Below are 19,329 nucleotides of genomic sequence, written 5' to 3' on the forward strand. Positions count from 1 at the left end.
TCAGTAGGTTCCTTTGGATTCCTTGTCTTTGTTTCCTGTATGTTTTCCATCTTATGTGTGGGGGGACGGAAGTGGGGTTTGGGGGTAAGAGGTGTGTATGTATTCACTCACTTAAATATTTATTCATGGGGCAGCTAGGTGGCACAGTGGATAGAGCACCAGCCCTGAAGTCAGGAGGACCTGAATTCAAATCCAGCCTCAGACCAACCACTTGACACTTAATACCTGTGTGACCCTGGGCAAGTCACTTAACCACAATTGCCTTTAAAAAAAGAAATTATTCACGAAGACCTGAAGAATTTACTTTGAGAAATTTACTTTGCTTTCAAACTTAGCCTTAGAAATTAAGAGTAGAAACTGTCCTTAAGCTTTTCAGACCTTTTATTGGTTTGTTTTTTTTTTTTTAAGTTTGATTGAAGCTTTCTTCTTCTCCCCCCCCCCCCGGACTAATATCACTGTGACTTTCCACTGGCCTCACCCCAGCCCCATCAAAGCTCTCCTTGGTCATGTCTGAAAATATATCTTGTTCTGTACCTCCATTTTACTCTTTATTTAGCAAATAGCATTTAGGGCAGAGATTTGAAATTAATAAATAATTTCCTTTGACAACCAGATAAAAAGCAAATGTATTGGCCACGGCCAAGTAAAATCTTGAAATGCTTTTGAAGGCTATTTTATAATTGATTGTGCTTTTTTCATTTTCTTTGTAGATTTACAGTATGACTCTTAGATTATCTGCACTATTTGAAGAAAAAATAAGGAGAATTTCCTCTGATTTTAAAATTGGGCAAAAATACAATGAAAAATTACGAAGAAGTCAAAGGTGTAAGAGAAGGCAAGGTTCCACATGTAGCTATCAACCTAGCAAATTCAGGTGAATTGATGACAGGTTATCATAACTTTTGGATTCTTTGATGTTTTTGTTTATTCACAAATGATAGATGTAGATTAAAGATAGATATGATATTAAATGATTTTAAAAGTCTTTGGGGAAGTCAGTTTTTTTCATGTGTATATATTTTGTGATATTGGACTCCAAGGTGCTATTTTAATCTGTAGTAAATATATTTTCTTAAGGTAAAAGTCTGAAAAATAGTTTTTTGGTATGTCTAACAAATTACACCTCATTTCATATAGAATATGAGTAGCTAGGTGGCTCAGTAAATAGAGCACTGGACTTGGTATCAGGAAGACTCATCTTCATGAGTTCAGATCTTTTCTCAGACTGTTCCTAGCTTGTGTGACTCTGTTTACTTCAGTTCCTCATCTAAAGGGAACAACAAAGACTGAGATGCAACTGAAACAACTGAACAATAACAGTAAACTAATTCATAACTGATAGCGTCACAAGTTGTTAAACTTATGGAAAAAAATGTAACCAGGCACATGTATAATACATTATCTATAGTGACTTGTAAAATGCAAAATAGTTTGTAGCAAATTATTTCCCTAGATTAGTGCGTTACTCAACCAATAAATATATACAAAGCAAGCTATGTAAAGATAAATAACAATTAACAGAGGGAAGCTACTGGAATTAAGAGGGGTTAGGGAAGACTTCCTGTAGAAAGTGAGATATAGAGATTTAAAAGAAGCCAAGAAGGTCAGTCATCTGGAGAAGAGGAGAAATAGAATTCCCAGAACCAAGAGATGCTGTGTCTTGTTCATGAAACAGCCAGGAGGCCTGTGTCGTTGGATTGAAAACAGTGTGTCCTACCTAGGAAGGTAGGAAAGAGCTATGTTATAAAGGGCTTTGAATGGCAAACAGAGCATTTGTATTTGCTCTTGGAGGCAATAGGTAGCCACTGGAGTTTATTGAATAAAGAGGAATGGGAGTGAAGTGGGGGGACACATCAACATGACTGCATTTTAGTAAAATCATTTTAGTGGCTGAGTGGAGTGGGAAGAAACTCAAGGCAGACAGACCCACCAACAGGCTTTTGCAGTAATAATCCAGGCCTGTGTTGATTAGGGCTTCGCTAGAGTGGTGGCAGTGTCAAAGGAGAGAAAGGGGCATATTTAAGAGATAGTCCAAAGGGGAAATGAACAGACCTTAGCAACAGCTTTGGATATAGGAGATGAGAGACAGTGAAGAATCCAGATGAGCCTGAGGAACTGAGAGGATGATATTGCCCTCTGCAATAATAGATGTTGGGGGGGGGGGAATTTGCAGGGGAGGGGAATGAGTTCAGTTTAGGGCATGTTGAGTTTAAAAGGTCTATTGGACATCCAATTTGAAATGTTTGAAAGCTAGTTGGAGATGCAAGATTGGGGGTCAGTAAAGATTGAGGCAGAATAGATATGCTTGAGAATCATCGGCATAGAATGGTAATTAAAGTTATGGAACTGATGAGTAGTATAGTGGGAAAAGGAAACAGGGCCCAGGACAGAACCCTGCAGGACACCTAGAGTTAGAAGGAGCGATCTGGGGGTTTGTTTTGTTGTTCGTTCATTTCAGTAATGTCCAGCTCTTCATTGCCCCTATTTGGGATTTTCTTCTCAAAGATTCTAGATTGGTTTGCCATTTCCTTTTCCAGCTCATTTTATAGATGAAGAACTGAGGCAAACAGAGTTAAGTTATTTGCCCTGGATTACATAGCTGGTAAGTGTCTGAAGTCAGATTTTTACTCATGAAAATGCATCTTTCTGATTCAAAGCCCAGTGTTCTATCCACTGCACCACCTAGCTGCCCCTGTGATCTAGAGGAGGATATAGCAAAGGGGACAAAGAAGGAGTGGTCAGATAGGTAGGAAGAGAACCAGGAGAAAACAGTGTTCCGAAATCCTAGAGAAGAGAGTACCAGGGAGGAAAGAGTGATCAACAGTTTCAAAGGCTGCTGAGGTGACTGAGTGAGAATTGAAAAAAGGCCATTCCATTTGCAACTAAGAAATCATTAGTAACTTTGGAGAAAGCAGTTTCAGTGTAATGATAAAGTTGGAAGCTAGATTTTAAGGGGTTAAAGAGAAAGTGGAAGCACTTATTATGGATAGCTTTTTCAAGGAGTTTAGCTGTAAAGGGCAGAAGAAACAGGATAAATAGTTACCAGTGATGGAATGATCAAGTGAGGGTTTTTTCCAGAGTGGAGGAGACATGGGCATGTTTGAATCAGTAGAGAGGGAGAGATTGAAAATAAGTAAAAGTAGAAATAACAGAGTGGGCATCTCTGGAAGAGACAGGGTAGAATGAGATCCGTTGAACAAGTGAAGGGGTTAGCCTTGATAAAGAGTAAGGCCACTTTATGTGAAACAGATGAAGTAGGAAAAAGTGGCAGAGGCTACCTGACTGATAGATTAGTAAGAGGGAGTTCATAGCAAATGGCCTTAATTTTTTCTCTAAAATATACAGCAAAGTTCTCAGCTGAGCATGGTGGCAAGAGGAGCCACAAGAGGGTTGAAAGAGAGAAGAAAAGGTTTGGAAGAGCCGGTGTGAAGACTGGGGTAATGAGTTGATAAAGGAGGTATAGTAGCATTGCCTAGCTTCAGTGACAGTTGGTTGAAGTTTTATAACATAAATTTATAGAGGACCTGGTGAAAAGTTTTTCATTTCATCTTCATTTCAGCAGCACAAGTACACAAGCAAAGGCAGTAATTGATGGAAGTGATCCAATGCCTGAGGCTTGTCTGGGCATACTTGGTAATATTACAAGAAGGCAAGAGATTCAAAGGAGGAGAGCGTAGAGTTGAATTGGTTCAATAAAGATGGGGATGAGAGGAGAGAATGGCTAGTGCATGGGAGGATGGCTAAGGAGAGAATTGAGGAGTTAAGGGATTGGAGGTCACCATGCAGATAAAGAGTAGGGTTATACAAGCAAAGGCACAGAGGGAGAAATGAAAAGCCAACAGATTATGTTTGCATAAGGGGATTTCAGAATTCTTGTATGTGGAATTGCTACATTTATAGGCGATGACAGGATCAAGGATGTAACCATCTTTGTGTGGCTGAGGTGGGATGGAAGAATGAGTAGCTTGAGGAACTGAGTGGTTAGAATATTTGAGGAAGAATTGGTATGTATGTTGAAGTCACCTAGTATGAGGGCAGGAGTTGAGGAGAGAAAAATTGTAAGCTTAATATTGAACTCATTGAGGAAGGAAGGGAAATGACCACGGATTTTATAGACATAACCATTCGGGACTTTGACAGGGTGATACATATTAATAGAATGAACCTCAAAAGAGTAGAGTTTTTTATGAGTGGTGGAGGAAGGGGACAACCTGGAGGTGTCAGTGGAAAGGAATATTCCAACTCACCTGCCTCATCCAGTGAGCAGAGTAGAATGAGTGAAGGTACAACCAGTACTAGAAAGGGTGGGCAGAGAGACTGTGTGTGTCATCAGGGGAAAGCCAAGTTTTAATAAGAGCTAGTAGATGGAAGAAGTGGGAGATTTAAGATGGAGAGATTTGTTGGCTATGGGAAAAGCATTCCAGAGAGTTCAGTGAAAAGGCTGGGTGGAATTATGATAAAATTTTGGGATGAGAGTTTTGAGGGTCATTGGAATGAAGAATTGAATAGTAGGGAGTATAGAATGGGGTTTGGCTGATAATCTATAGGAGTTCAGAATCACTGGAATGTGAAATATGAGAATGTTCATCAGTAAGTGGAGAATACCACTCCTCTACCCTCAAAGGACAGATTTGGGAGCAAATGGAAGACCGGTAGTCAAAGGAGGATATGCTCATTGCACTGGAGGTTCTCTACATCTCAGTTGGAAAACTGGGCTAGCTGCAGAAGGTGAAAGTTGCCTTTTGCTGGTACAGATGGAAATGGTTGCTTTGGGACAAATGGAAGATGCCCAGCCTAGCAGCCTTTCCTCAAGGGACACGCCATGCCTAGCAGGAGATAGAAAACTCAGATTAGTTTATATCTTTACTTATTTAATATGTGACTTGCCATTACTGCTGTCAGAAGTTTGCATATTTAAAAGATAAGAATTGCTAATATTACATTTTAATGTTTTATGAACATTTTAAATGTCCAGTTGTCTGTGTGTCTGATAGGATAAGTATGAAAAATGAGGATATATTTTTAAAAAATTGCTAATCAGTTTTTTCTCCTGTAGCCAGAGATTGTGAATGAAGGAAAATCTGTATTTCTCCTACATGTACATCCCCATTAGTTTTGAAATCAGTAAAGCAATCTCATTTCCCTGACCTCCTCTCCCAAATGAACAAACAAAACCACTTGTCTCATTCTCAGCAGACATAGTGCCAAAGAATGTAAATTGAAAAAAATAATAAACTGTCTTGCTGTTAGCTTCTGCCATCTTTACTCTGGAATCAGTATTTCTAAAATAGGTTCTTTTGTGACTATATCTAATCATCTTTCCATTAAAGGATTTTTTGAGTATATCATAGCCTACATTAGGACAAAATTGAATGCAAAATTAAGGATAAAGGATTAATAATTGTTCATTGTTTATGTTATGAAAGTATTATTTTCTTATAATTATGGTCAAATTCAGAACTTTTCTGTCTTTAAGTCAGAAATTTGGTTAGATCTTTTCCACTTAGCTTTTAAGCCCACTGACACTTTTATATTTATACATGGTTTCTTTTTCTTCATCTTTGAACAGAAATGTGAAATGGAAACAATTGAAATCCCAGGCAAAAGTCATACCTGACTTGGAAGGTTCTCCTACTCAGTCTACCTCTAATAGTGCAGCTTGGTCTTCAAGCCAGAAGACCACAGTAAGCTTCTCTGCCAATATTACTTCTGGTGATTCATCTGATTCTGCATCATCTGAAAAAATTGGAAGGACTAGACCCATAACGTCAGCAAACTCTACAATATTAACTGGTGAGAAATGAAGACTGTTTAAGGATATTTAAACCAAAATCAGTCACCTAGTTGCCTAATATGCTTGTTGTATTCACTGTTAGATGCCTTCGGGCAATTTGAAAAATAGTATGAAATATGGTTCTGACCCTCAGAAGGACTTTATAATCTAATTGGGAAAATAGCACAAAAATTAGAGAACAATGAAGTGAAATTGTATAGTACTCATTCAAATGGTCAGTGTGTACCAGGAAAGGACTTGAGTTGGGCCTTCTTTTTATTAACAAGTATCAACATGTGAATGTTACAATACACAGAGAAGAACAGAAAAAGAGAATTGTAGATGAAGTGTTGAAAGTCTGCTATATAATAGTTACAAAATTGCTCTATTTGTGTCCCCCTCTGAACTGCCTTTTTTGTATTTTTTAAATGATGCTTTATTTTCTTTCTATAATTATCTGCTCCTTTGTTACATATGTGTGTCTGATAAAACAAATCCACATACTGGCTGTGTCTGAAAAATCTACGTCTCATCATCTCTAATCCATCACTTCTCTGTGAAGATGGAAGCATCATCATTCTTTTTTGGAGTTATTTATTGGTCATTGCATCGAATAATAGCTTAAGTCTTTCATTAGCTGTTTTTGTTTACATTATTGTAGTTGTAAAAATTGTCTGTTTGGTTCTGTTCACTCCTTTCTGTATTAATTTCTATGTGTATCCCCAAGTTACTCTGAATCTGTTCCCTTTGTCATTTATTGTAGCACAAATTCCAGTACGCTCACATGCCATATTTTAGTCAGCCGTTTCCCAGTTTATGAGCATCTACTTTCTTCTCAGTTCTTTACAACTACAAAAAGTGTGGCTAAAATGTTGTTGTGCAGTGGACCCTTTCCCTTTGTCTTTAATCTGTTTTTGATGTGCACAAATTAGTAACTTTTGGGACATACCTGTAGTTCCAAATTGTTGTTCAAATTATAGGGCTAGTTTTCAAATTCACCACCATGGCATCAGTGTCTCTTTCCAAAATCCTCTAAATTTGTCATTTCTCTTTTGTCGTCTTTGACAGTCTGAATATCAGGTTGAATCTCAGTTATATTAATATGCATTTCTCCTTTTTTAAATAATATTTTATTTTTTTCCTGATTACATGTAAAAACAATTTTTAACTTTTGTTGTTTTGTTTTTTGAGTTCCAAATTCTCTCTTTCCTCCCCTCCCTTCCTGAGGTAGCAAGCAATTTGTTGTAGGTTATACATGTGCAATCATGTAAAACATGTTTCCATTTAGTAATGTTGTAAAAGAAAACACCAAAAAAAAGCAGAAAAAAGGAAAGTGAACAATAGTATGCATCAGTTTTTTTGAACTCCGTCAGTTCTTTCTCTGGAGGCAGATAGAATTTTTCATCATAATTCCAAAGGAATTGTCTTAGATCATTGTATTGCTGAGAATGTCATTCCCAGTTCATCATGGGATATTGCTGTTATTGTGTACAATGTTCTTTTCGTTCTGCTCATTTCACTTTACATCAGTTCACGTAAATCTCAGGTTTTTCTGAAAGCATCCTGCTCCTCATCATTTCTCATAACACAATAATATTCCATCACAATCATGTAACACAGTTTGTTCAACAGTTCCTCAATTGAAGGGCATCCCTTCATTTTCCACTTCTTTGCCACTACAGAAGGAGCTGCTATAATCTTTGTACAGATAAGTCCTTTTCAGAGCAGCTAGGTGGCTCAGTGGATAAGAGCACCGGCCCTGAAGTCAGGAGGACCTGAGTTCAAATCCGGCCTCAGACCAAACACTTGACATGTACTAACTAGCTGTGTGACCTTGGGCAAGTCACTTACCCCCAATTGCCTCACTAAAAAAAATTAATTAATTAAAAAAACAAATAGGTCCTTTTCCCCTTTTTTCTTTTCATCTGTGAGATACAGACCTAATAGTGCCATTGCCAGATCAAAGGGTGTATACATAGCCCTTTAGGCATAGTTCCAAATTGCCCTTTAAAATGGTTGGTTCAGTTCACAACTACAGCAGCATTGCATTAATGTCCCAATTTTTCTTCATTCCCTCCAACGTTTATCATTTTCCTTTTCTGTCATATTAGCCAGTCTAATAGGTATGAAGAGGTACCTCAGAGTTGTTTTACTTTTCACTTCTCTAATCAAGAGTGATTTAGAGCATTTTTTTCATGACTATAGAAAGCTTTGATTTCTTCATCTGAAAATTACCAGTTCATATCCTTTAGCCATTTATTGATTTGGGTAATGACATATCCTTAGATATTTGACTATATATATATATATATATATATATATATATTTGTGAGAAATGAGGCCTTTATCAGAGACATTTGCTGTTAAAAAAAAAAATTTTTTCCCAGCTTTCTGCTTTCCTTCTAATCTTGATTACGTTGGTTTTGTTTGTGCAAAAACCTTTTAATTTAATGTAAGAGAAACTATCCATTTTACGTTTTGTAATGCTCTTTCTCTTCTTCCTTTTTCCAAAATTCTTCCCTTTTCCAAAGATATTAGAGATACACTACTCCATGCTCCCCTAATTTTCTTATGGTATCACCCTTTCTGTCTAAATTGTGTACCCATTTTGACCTTATCTTGATACATGATGTAAGATTCCTAGTTTCTGTCAAACTATTTTCCGGTTTGCCCAGCAATTTTTATTAGATATTGGGTTTTTGTCCCAAAAGGTTTGGTCTTTCGATTTATCAAACACTAGATTACTATGGTCATTTACTACTGTGTCTTGTGTACCTAATCTGTTCCACTGACTCACCACTCTTATTTCTTAGCCAGTACCATGTTGTTTTGATGATTACCACTTTCTAATACAGTTTGAGATTTGGTATGGCTTTGTTCACATTTTTTCATTCTCTTGTTACTCTTGGCATTTTGTTCTTCCAGATGGGTTTTGTTATTATTTTTTCCTAGTTCTATAAAATATTTTTATTGCAGTTTGATTGGTATGGCATTGAATAAGTAAATTAATTTAGATAGAACTGTCATCTTTATTATACTGGCTCAGCCTACCCATGAGCAATTTTTTCAGATTGTTTAGATCTGACTTGATTTGTGTGAAAAGTGCTTTGTAATTGTGTTCATATAGTCCCAGGGTTTGTCTTGGTTTGTTTTACCAAGTGTTTTATGTTAGTTATGTCTAGTTACTTTAAATGGAATTTCTTTTTCTATCCCTTGCTGCTGGACTTTGAGGGTAATATATAGAAATGCTGATGATTTATTTGAGTTTATTTTATCTCCTGTAACGTTGCTAAACATTTCATCTAGTTTTTTAGTTTATTCTCTAGGATCCGCTAAGCATACCATCATATCATCTGCAAAGAGTGATGGTTTTGTTTCCTCATTGTCTATTCTAACTCCTTCAATTTCTTTGTCTTATCTTATTGCTATAGCCAACATTTCTAGTACAATATTGAATAATAGTGGTGATTGTGGGCTACCTTGTTTCATTTGTTTATTCATTTGTTTATCCCCATTAAGATAATGCTTGCTTATGGTTTTAGATAGATAATACTTATCATTTTAAGGAAAGCTCCATTTATTCTTATGCTTTCTAAGTGTTTTTAATAGGAATGATGATGTATTTTGTCAAAAGCCTTTTTGCATCTGTTGAAATAATCCTGTGATTTCTGTTGGTTTTGTTATTTATATGATCAGTTATGCTGATAACTTTCCTAAATATTGAATCAGCCCTGCATTCCTGGTATAAATCCCACCTGGTCATAGTGTATGATCTTTTGGATATATTGCTGTGATCTCATTGCTAGCATTTAAAGTTTTTGCATCAATATTCATTAGAAAAATTGGTCTGTTGTTTTCTTTCTCTGTTTTCACTCCACATAGTTTAGGTATCAGCACCGAAAACAGGAATTTGTCCCATAAAAAAGAATTTGGAAGGACTCCTTCTTTGCCTATTTTTCCCAAATAGTTTATATAGTAATGGAATTAATTGTTCTTTGAATTTTTGGTACAGTTTGCTTATGAATCCATCTGCTACTGGAGATTTTTTCTTAGGGAGCTTATTGACAGCTTGTTCAATTTGTAATTGTTCCATTTATTTTTCTAAGATAGGGTTATTTCAGTAATTCAGTTATTTCCTCTTCTGTTAATCTGGGCAATTTGTATTGTAAATATTCATCCGTTTCATTTAGATTGTTGGATTTATTGGCATATAATTGGGCAGAATAGCTCCTAATAATTGCTTTAATTTACTCTTCCTTGGTGGTGAATTCACCTTTCTCATTTTTCATAAAACCAGCTCCTAGGTTTATTAGTTCAATGGTTTTCTTATTTTCAGTTTTATTAATCTTTCCTTTGATTATCAGCATTTCCTATTTGGTGTTTAATTGGGGATTTTAATTTGTTCTTTTTCAAATTTTTTTTAGTTGCAGGCCCAGGTCATTAAACTGTTCTTTCTCTATTTTATTGATGTAACCCTTTAGACATATAAATTTTACCCTAAGTACTGCTTTGGCTGCATTCCATAAATTTGTGTATATTGTCTCTTGTTGTCATTCTCTTCAATGAAATAATTGTATCTGTGATTTCTTTGACCCACTCATTTTTTAGGATTAAGGTTTAGTTTCTAATTAATTTTCAATCCATGTTTCTATATCTCATTATTAAATGTAATTTTATTGCATTATGATCTAGAAAAGATGCATTTGATATTTGTGCCCTTCTGCATTTGGTTGTGTGGTTTTTTATTCCCTAATACATGCTCAGTTTTTGTTGTAGATACCACATGCCTTTGAGAAATAGGTATATTCTCTTTTATTCCCATTAGATTTTCTCCAGAGATCTATCCTATCTAATTTTTCTAAAATTCTGTTCACCTTCTTAAACTTCTTCATCCTTTTTTGTTTGTTTATTTGTTTGTTAAATTTATCTGGTTTTGAGAGGGGAAAGTTAAGGCCCCCATTAGTATAGTTTTCTCATCTATTTCCTCCTGTAACTCATTTAACTTCTTCATTAGAAATTTGGATGCTATTACATTTGGTGCATATCCCAGAAGCTGAGGTCTTTGGGTTTATCAAATAATAGATTACTATAGTCATTGACTACTGTGTCTTGTGTACCTAACCTATTCCACTAATCCATCACTCTTATTTCTGAGCCAGTACCAAGTAGTTTTGATGATTGCTGCTTTATAATACAATTTAAGATCTGGTGTAGCTAAACTACCTTTCCTAGCATTTCTTTTAATTAATTCCCTTGATATTCTGGACCTTTTGTTCTTCCAGATGATTTTTGTTGTTATTGTTTATAGCTCTATAAAATAATTTTTTGATAGCTTGATTGGTATGGCACTGAATAAGTAAATTAATTTAGGTAGAATTGTCATTTTAGTTTGGCCTACCCACGAGTAACTTATGTTTTTCCAGTTATATAAATCTGTCTTTATTTGTATGAAAAGTGTTTTGTAATTGTATTCATATAGTTCTCTATAGTTTGTTTTGGCAGGTAGACTCCCAATATCTTATAATGTCTACAGTATTCCTTGATAATTTCTTGAAATATGATGCCCAGGCTCTTTTTTTTTATCATAGCTTTCAGGTAGTTCAGTAATTCTTAGATTATCTTTCTTTGACCTACTTTCCAGGTCAATTGTTTTTCCAATGAGATATTTCACATTTTTTTCTATGTATTCAATGTTGATTTTGGTTTGTTTCTTGCTGTCCTGTGGAGTCATTAGCTTCCACTTACCCAATTCTAATTTTAAGTATTACTGAGCTTTTGCACGTCCTTTTCCATTTAGCCAGTTCAGCTTTTTAATGAGTTGTCTTCAGTGAATTTTTTTACTTTTTTTTTCCATTTATTGTGCTTCCTTTGCCAAGCTGTTGATTCTTTTATGATGATTTTCTTGCATCACTTATTAATTTCCTGAATTTTCCTCTGCTTCTCTTATTTGATTTTTAAAATCCTTTTTGAGGTCTTCCAGGAATTCTTTTTGGGCTTGATGCCAGTTCACTTTTTTTTTTTTGAGGCTTTGCCTGTAGCTGTTTTGACATTGTTGTCCTCTTCTATGTCTTGATCTTTCCTGTCACCATAGTAACTTTCTGTGATCACATTCATTTTTTGTTGTTTGCTCATTTTTCTAGCCTATTTTCATGAGAAAAATTTTAACTTTATGTTAAAGTTAGTCTTTGCTCTTGGGGTCAAGGGGATATTGCCCCAAGCTACATATTTTTCCTGATGATGTTTTCTGACCTAGTTCTGGAAACCTATAAGTTTTCCATTCTTCTGAGGTGGTATGATCTAAGTAGATATGTGATCACTGCTTTCCTGGCCTGTGCTCTGGTCTGTGAGTGATCCCAATCACCCTTTTTTGCCCTGGAAATGTGACTTGGATATTTGCTTCCCCATTGTCACATGCCCTAGTGTGCTAGTGCTCCTTTTCACCCCAGGACTTCAACTAAGGCCTTGGACCCAGATCCCCTGTGTTGGCAGTGCAACAGAGCCCTGTACCCTGTGCCAGCAAAAATATACTGATCAATTGTCTTTTCCCCTTAACATTTCTGGGCTGAGAGTTCAGGAAGTTGCTGTTTCTGATTGGCTTGGGCCAGCATGTGGGGCTTTGTCGGTCGCTGAAACTGGCTGTGCTGTCACAAGTCTGTGCTGGACTGTGCTCCACTCTCACCCTAGTGAGACAGACCTTTCCCGTTGGCATTGTCTTGGGCTAGAAAATTTTTAGTTTTGTCCTTTTGTTGGTTCTGCTGCTGTAGCATTTATTTTGAGGTAGTATTTTAAAGTTGTTTGGAAGGGAATTTGAGAGAGCTCAGATAGGTTCCTGCTTTACTTAGCCATCTTGTCTCTGCTTATATTTTCTCTTACTTTTAAATGGTTGAACCATTTTTTCCATAAGATGTTGTTGATAACTTGAATTAGTTCTTTTGAAAACCACTAAATATACATTGGTCATTTATCCATTGGGAAAGATTCTTCCTTAATTATTTGTGTCAATTCCATATTTATCTCGGTTATCAGTTCCTTATCAGGGAGATTTGCTATAAAAAAATTTTCCAGTTAACAGCCTTAAATGATTTTGTGCGAGAATTTTTCAATTTTATGTCATGGTAGTCATCTTTTATACTCATCTCTGTTCTTTGTTTTACTACAAACTCTCCCTTCTTCTGTAGTTGTTTTTATGATATGACTTTTAAAATTTAAGTACTACTTATTTGGAACTTAATTGTGGTATATGATGTGAGATGTTTGTGTAGAACTAATTTTTGCCAGGTTGCTTTACAGTTTTTTCAGCATTTTTTTGTTAATGAATAGTGAATCTTTATACCAGGAGTTTGATGTTACTATATTTGATTGCTTTGAGATTTTATTTATCTATTCTTATCCAATGATCTACTTTATTTTTTTAATGAGTAACAAATTGCTGCTTTGTTATATAGGTTGAGATCTGTTATTGCTAGATAAATCCTTTGCAATTTGTTTCATTATTTTCTTTGAAATTCTGGACCTTTTCTTTCAAATACATTTTTATTTTTCAAAGTAAGCCTTTGGTAATGTTAGATAATGTAATTTTAGTACATTTTGCATGGCGCAACCATACAATTAATATCTTATTAATTATTTGAATGAATGGAGCATTTATTAAATAGTAACTAAGTGCAAAGCACTGTGCTAAGTGTTGGGGATGTAAATAGAAAAATAAGACACTTCCTTCTCTCAAGTATATCATATGCTAGCTGGAGAAACAACATGTGGAAAAACTTCATGCTCCTTAAGGGTGCAATAAAATCTTAATATATATTCATATTCAAGCAAAACAAATTCTCATGTTGCCATATCCAAAAATATGTTTCATCATGCATCTTGAACTTGGCATATGTTTGTCAGGTGGTGGGAGCAGACTTCATCATCAATCCTGGAATCCTGGTTAGTCATTTGTGACTTGTGAGTCGGGGCAGCTCCACTGACCAGCAGGAAAGTCTGTCAAAGGGTTCTTGACTAGAGACTGCGAGGCAAATAGGAAAGAGATGGGACTCCAACCGTGATGGAAAACGGAGTCAACTTTGTTAGAGCACCGCAGGCAGTTTTATATCTTTGACTCATGGGAACATACCCCAATGTAACAGCGGACAAAGCAACAAAATTTACATATCTTTACCAATATGCAACACTGAGACTTTTTCTCATACGAATACCAATCAAAGTATCAACAGCACATCTCTTTGCAACATCATCCTGGCTGTGTCCTTCTCCTGTGCTGTTCCCGTGAAAACACCATGTACTTCTTGTTCCCAGAATGTCCCAATACTTGATACATGTTTGCGCTAAAGCTAGCTGAACTTGAGCTAGCAACATTGTTTATGGTTGAGCTTGCCTAGCCGCCCTTCTTCCTGGGGAGTGGAGAACCGATCCAGGCCAAGGAGCAAGCTCCTCACCTGAGAGGACTTATACAGCCATCAGGGTCAGAGTCCTACTCACCCGTGGTCCTCTACAGTCATTGAGTTCTTAAGTATTTCAGAGTTATTTGTCATTAAAATGTTGTTATAGTATAAATTGTTCTTACGATTCTGCTCACTTCCCTTCTGTATTAATTAATGGAAATCTTCCTTGGTGTATATGAAACCATCTCTTTCATCATCTCTTAGAGCACAGTAGTATATATTACATTCATTTAACACAGTTTGTTCAGCCATTGCCCAGTTGATAAGCTTTGCCACTGTAAGAAGAGTTGCTAGAATTATTTTTGTACACATGTATCCTTTTCCTCTTTCTTTGATCTTGTTCCAGTTTAATAAGCCTTGTAGTGATATTGTCATCAAAGTGTATGTGTACATCAGTTTAGTGAATTTTGTGGAATAATGTCAAATGGCTTTCTATAATGTCAGAACTATTTCACCACTCTACCATTAATTTAACATTTCCCACAGCCTCTCCTGACATTTATCATTTTCCCTTTTTGTCAGCTTTGCCAATCTAATAGGAGTAAGGTGAATCCTCAAGAGTTAATTTAATTTGCATTTCTCTAATTTTAGTGATTGAGAGCATTTTTTTCTTATGGCTATTAATAGCTTTGATTTCTCCTCTTGAAAACTGACTTCATATTCTTTGATGACTTATCTATTAGGGAATGGTTCTTATTCATATGCATTTGAATCAGTCCCTTATATTTCTTGGAAATGAAACCTTTAACAGAATTGATGCAAAGATTTTTTTTCCCCTTTTAACTGCTTATCTTCCGCTCCTTGATGCATTGGAATTTTTCTTGCAACAATTTTTGAATTCTATGTGATCAAAATTGTTCACTTCATCTTTCATCCTCTCTATCACTTGTTCATCATCTCTCTTTTTTAACAAGTTGTTCTGGCTATTAGCCATTTGTAAAATAGTTTGAGAAGTGGTAGTTTGCTATCCTTTCCTGTAAATTCATTTTGGTGATAAAATTTGGTAATATTAATTTTGTAAATTAATTTTATTTATTTTAGTATGGTCCAACCATAAACAAATCTTTCCATTTATTTAAGTCTATCTTTATTTCTGTAAAGATATATCTCCTTCCTCTACTCATGTAACCTGCAAAAAGCAATAATCTTATTTATTCTTTTGCTATGTTTCTTTTCTCAGTTGCTTTTTTTTTATTTGATTGCAATAACCAACAGTTCTAGAATGCTACCAAATAATGATGACAGTGAACATCTTTGCTTTACTCTGGATCTTATTGGGAAAGTCTCTAGCTTCTCTCCCTTATATATCTTAATCTTGTATTTAAATAGGTAGTATTTACCAAATTGAAGAAAGGTCCATTTATTCCAATGCTCTTCAGGAGTTTTGTATTTTTGTCAACAGTTTTTCAGCATTTGTTTCTATAATAGGCCAAGGTAGGCCTGACCCAGAACACAGATAAAATCAATACTAGAACAAGTTGGTATCTAGGGGGCACAGTGAATAGAGTACTATTCCTTGAGTCAGGGAGACCTAAATTCAGATCCAGCCTCAGACACTAGCTAGCTATGTGAATCTGGACAGTCACGTAACATGTGTGTCTCTCTACTTTCTCATCATAAAATGTAGACTATAAGTATGCAAGTATGCCTCTATCTGCTGAGGTATTTGGGAGGGTCAAATGACATCTGTAAAGTGTATTGTAAACCTTAAGGCGCTCTACAAATGTTAGCTGCTGTCATCATTATCATCATTGTCATCGTCATCATCTTCATCAGTCTGATCTCACTTCTCTGCTCTTCTGTCTTTACAAAGCCTAGATCTTTATGACTGACTGGGTCTTTTTTTTTAATAAGTTTTTATTTATGTCTTTTGGTTTTTATATCGTCATAGTTTATCCCATTATCCCTTCCCCCACCCCTCCGAGAAAGCCTTCTTAAATAACAAATGATATTTTTTAAACAACCAAAAGAAAGTAAAATAAAGAGGAAAACATAAGTATATGCCTGATCCATCAAAAAATAATAAAAATCTGAGCAACATGCAAACACTTGCAGACCTCCCACTTCTGCATTGGAGTGTCTTCTCATCTCTTTCAAGCCCTGCTTGTTGTTTATGATTTTTTCTCATTCAATTTGGGGGGCGGGGGACGGTGTACATAATTATTCTTTCATTTTAAATTGTTGTAACACCTTGTACATAATGCTTTGGGGGCTCTGTATCAGTTCATGTAGAATTTTCCCTGCTTCTCAGTCCTTATCATATTGATCATTTGTTATAGCATGGTAATATTTCAGTACATTCACGTACTACAGTTTCTTTAGCCATTCTTCAGATGTTCAGCATCTCCTTTTTTCTAGTTCTTTGCCATCACAAAATGACACTATAAATATTCTGCTGTTTGTGGGAACTTCTTATCATTGGCCTTTATGGTAGAAACCCATCTCTCAGTCAAAGAGTATGGACATTTTAGTTACTTTCACATGTCATCAATTACACTAATCATATTTGCTTAATACCAAGTTGCTTTCCAAAATGATTATATTCATTCATAGCTTCATTAATAATACACCAGCATGCGTATCTTCCCACAACCACTCCCAACATGGACTACTGCCATCATTTGGCATCTTTGCCAATTTGGTTGATTGTGAGGTATTAACTTTAGGGTTGTTTTGATTTACATTTTTCTTATTGTTAGTGATTTGGAGCATTCTTTTATGTTGTGAATACTTTGCAATTCTCCTTTTGAAGGCCTTTTTCCTGGTCACTTTGCAGATAACTATGTTCTGCTTATATGTATATAGATCATGTATTTTTGCTTCTTCCAGATTATCTTTCATTTCCATGTATTCCTAGTCAGTTTTCCTCTTTTTTATTTCTTTGATAAGACTTTCTTCTGGGGATACCAAGCTTTCCTGTTCTTCCAATTATTTCTGCTGTATAGTCTGTAAACATTTTGCTATGATTCCATGTTCTCTTGGGAATCCACAGAATCCTCTGCTTCATCAGGTGTTGATTTATTTTCCTTTATCTTGTAATACTTATAGATGCCTGAACCCTTTTCTCTGACCTAGATGCCATTTTCTCTTTCTGTTATTAGTAACTAGCCTGTTTATTTACTTATGCTCAAGATTTTTAATTTTGGTTACTTTCTGACTTCCTCCCAATTACTGACAATTTCCCTTCAGGGCTAGATCTTAAAAGCTTTTTCACTCCCAAGCCCTTCATTCCCCTTGCAAAATCATGGTTCACCAGCCTAGGTCTTTGCCTAAGTGATTTTTGAGGGAACAGAACTAGCCCCATTCTTCCTCTGTTCCTCAGTTCTTTAGCCCAGCTTTGTTGCAGCACAGCAACAAAGGCAATAATATGGCATTCGAGCTCAAGATGCAGCTCAAAGTGATTTATCCTGTAAATCTGAACCTAACCAAAAGTGAAAAAACCTAAGATGATATGGGGCAGCGAGGTGGCGCAGGGGTGCCACTATCTCCTCACTGCTGTCGTGTTCCTTATTGTTGTAAAAGATTGGGTAAGTTTTTGCCATTTAGAGTTTGATTCTCTGCTGTTGGGGAATAGGGGAACACAGATGTTGGTGTGTAGGGTTGAGTTCTGTTGCATGCAAGTGGGAGTTGTGCAGCCCTGCTGCTGCTGAGTATGGCAGGTAGTGAGGGAGTTGGTGTTGAATGAGCATGTTAGGGGTTAAGAATTAGCCTTCTCTGCTGTTAGTTTGTTGAATTTTTTACTTTGTTTGGGGTCTTGCTGTCCTAGACTATAGAGACAGATGAAATTGCCTTATGTCATGCATAACTCTTATTTTGGAGAGGTTTGAGAAGTTGTGAGAATTGAAGAAACTACCTAATCCTTCGTCTTGTAGGTCACGAGACTCAGAAGTTGATTGGGCCATACACTTCTCTTTTATTCCACTCTAGTTTTTGATCTGCTTATTATAGTTGAATTTTATTTTGCTTGTGACTATTATCTCTCTAAATTTAACTGCCTCCTTAAACTGCCTTCTTCCTTTTCCATGTCCCCACTTATTTCTATACCAAATACTGTACATGTGTTCAACTCTCCTTTGTCTATTCCAAAAGAGTGAAATTCATCAGATGTCTGCTTCTCCCAATCTGACCTCCATGTGTATATTCTTTCCATATCATAATTATGAGACATAAGTTTTTCCCATTGTACCTCTTTTTACTTTTTCCTCTTTTTCCCCCCTTCTGTTAAAACCAATGAAGCAGAATAAAACCATTCCAAGACCTTGCATGTTTTTCTTTACTTCCTCTCTGATATATAACAATTTAAAGGATACTTATTTCTGTTTCTCCCATTAGGAGTAAATGTTATTTAATGATCACTATTAACTTAAATAGATTTGCTCTTCTGGGTTTCTCTTGTCACCTGTGTTTGTGTTTCAGAGATTCTAGGGGCAGCTAGGTGGTGCAGTGGATAGAGCACCGGCCCTGGAGTCAGGAGGACCTGAGTTCAAATGTGGCCTCAAACACTTGGTACTTACTAGATGTGTGACCCTGGGCAAGTCACTTAACCCCATTGTCTAGCCCAAAAAAAAAAAAGACCTTGAAATGGGAAAAATGGGAAAAAAAAAAGATTCTAATCAGCTTTGGTCTTTTTATCAGAAGTGCTTGAAAGCCCTCTATTCTATGAAAGATCATTTCCATTCCTGTCTCTGAAGCTGCTATACCCCTTCTTCTGCATCCTAAGCCCCCAGCAGCATAGGATTACAATCAGTTTTGCAGCATTTTATTATTATAAGCCTTTTGGTATAGCATTCCAAGATTTCCTTTTCTTCATATTATTTATAACATAATTTTGTGTGATCATCACTGTGGTTCCTCGGTACTTTTTTTTCTTCTTCTTTTTGGCTACTTGTACCTTTAACTTAATTTGGAAACTTTGGATTTTGGCAATGGCATTTTTGAGTATTTTCATTTCCTGGAGGTAACTGATTGGTTTTTCTTTTTTTCACCTTGCATTCTGCTTCTAATGTGTTTGAGCAATTTTCTTTTATAATGACTTCTTTAAATGAAGCATCCAGGATTCTATACCTTTTCCCCTTCCTCCCAGGCATGATTTTCAGGGAGCTTAATGAT

The 19,329-nt window shown here is 35.9% G+C and overlaps 1 protein-coding gene across 3 annotated transcripts in view; it reads left to right on the forward strand.

Moving 5' to 3' along the window:
- Positions 1-19,329, forward strand: part of BRWD1 (bromodomain and WD repeat domain containing 1) — a 170,796-nt gene that overhangs the window by 125,990 nt on the left and 25,477 nt on the right. For all 3 annotated transcript variants that reach the window (XM_020973839.2, XM_020973838.2, XM_078146490.1), the window contains 2 exons: positions 711-874; positions 5,570-5,793. In XM_020973839.2, the coding sequence (XP_020829498.1) occupies positions 711-874; positions 5,570-5,793 (388 nt within the window). The remainder of the gene's footprint in view (positions 1-710; positions 875-5,569; positions 5,794-19,329) is intronic.

This window comes from Phascolarctos cinereus, unplaced genomic scaffold (genome assembly GCF_003287225.1).
Source record: "Phascolarctos cinereus isolate Bilbo 61053 unplaced genomic scaffold, phaCin_HiC Scaffold_726;HRSCAF=1367, whole genome shotgun sequence".
Lineage (NCBI taxonomy): Eukaryota > Metazoa > Chordata > Mammalia > Diprotodontia > Phascolarctidae > Phascolarctos > Phascolarctos cinereus.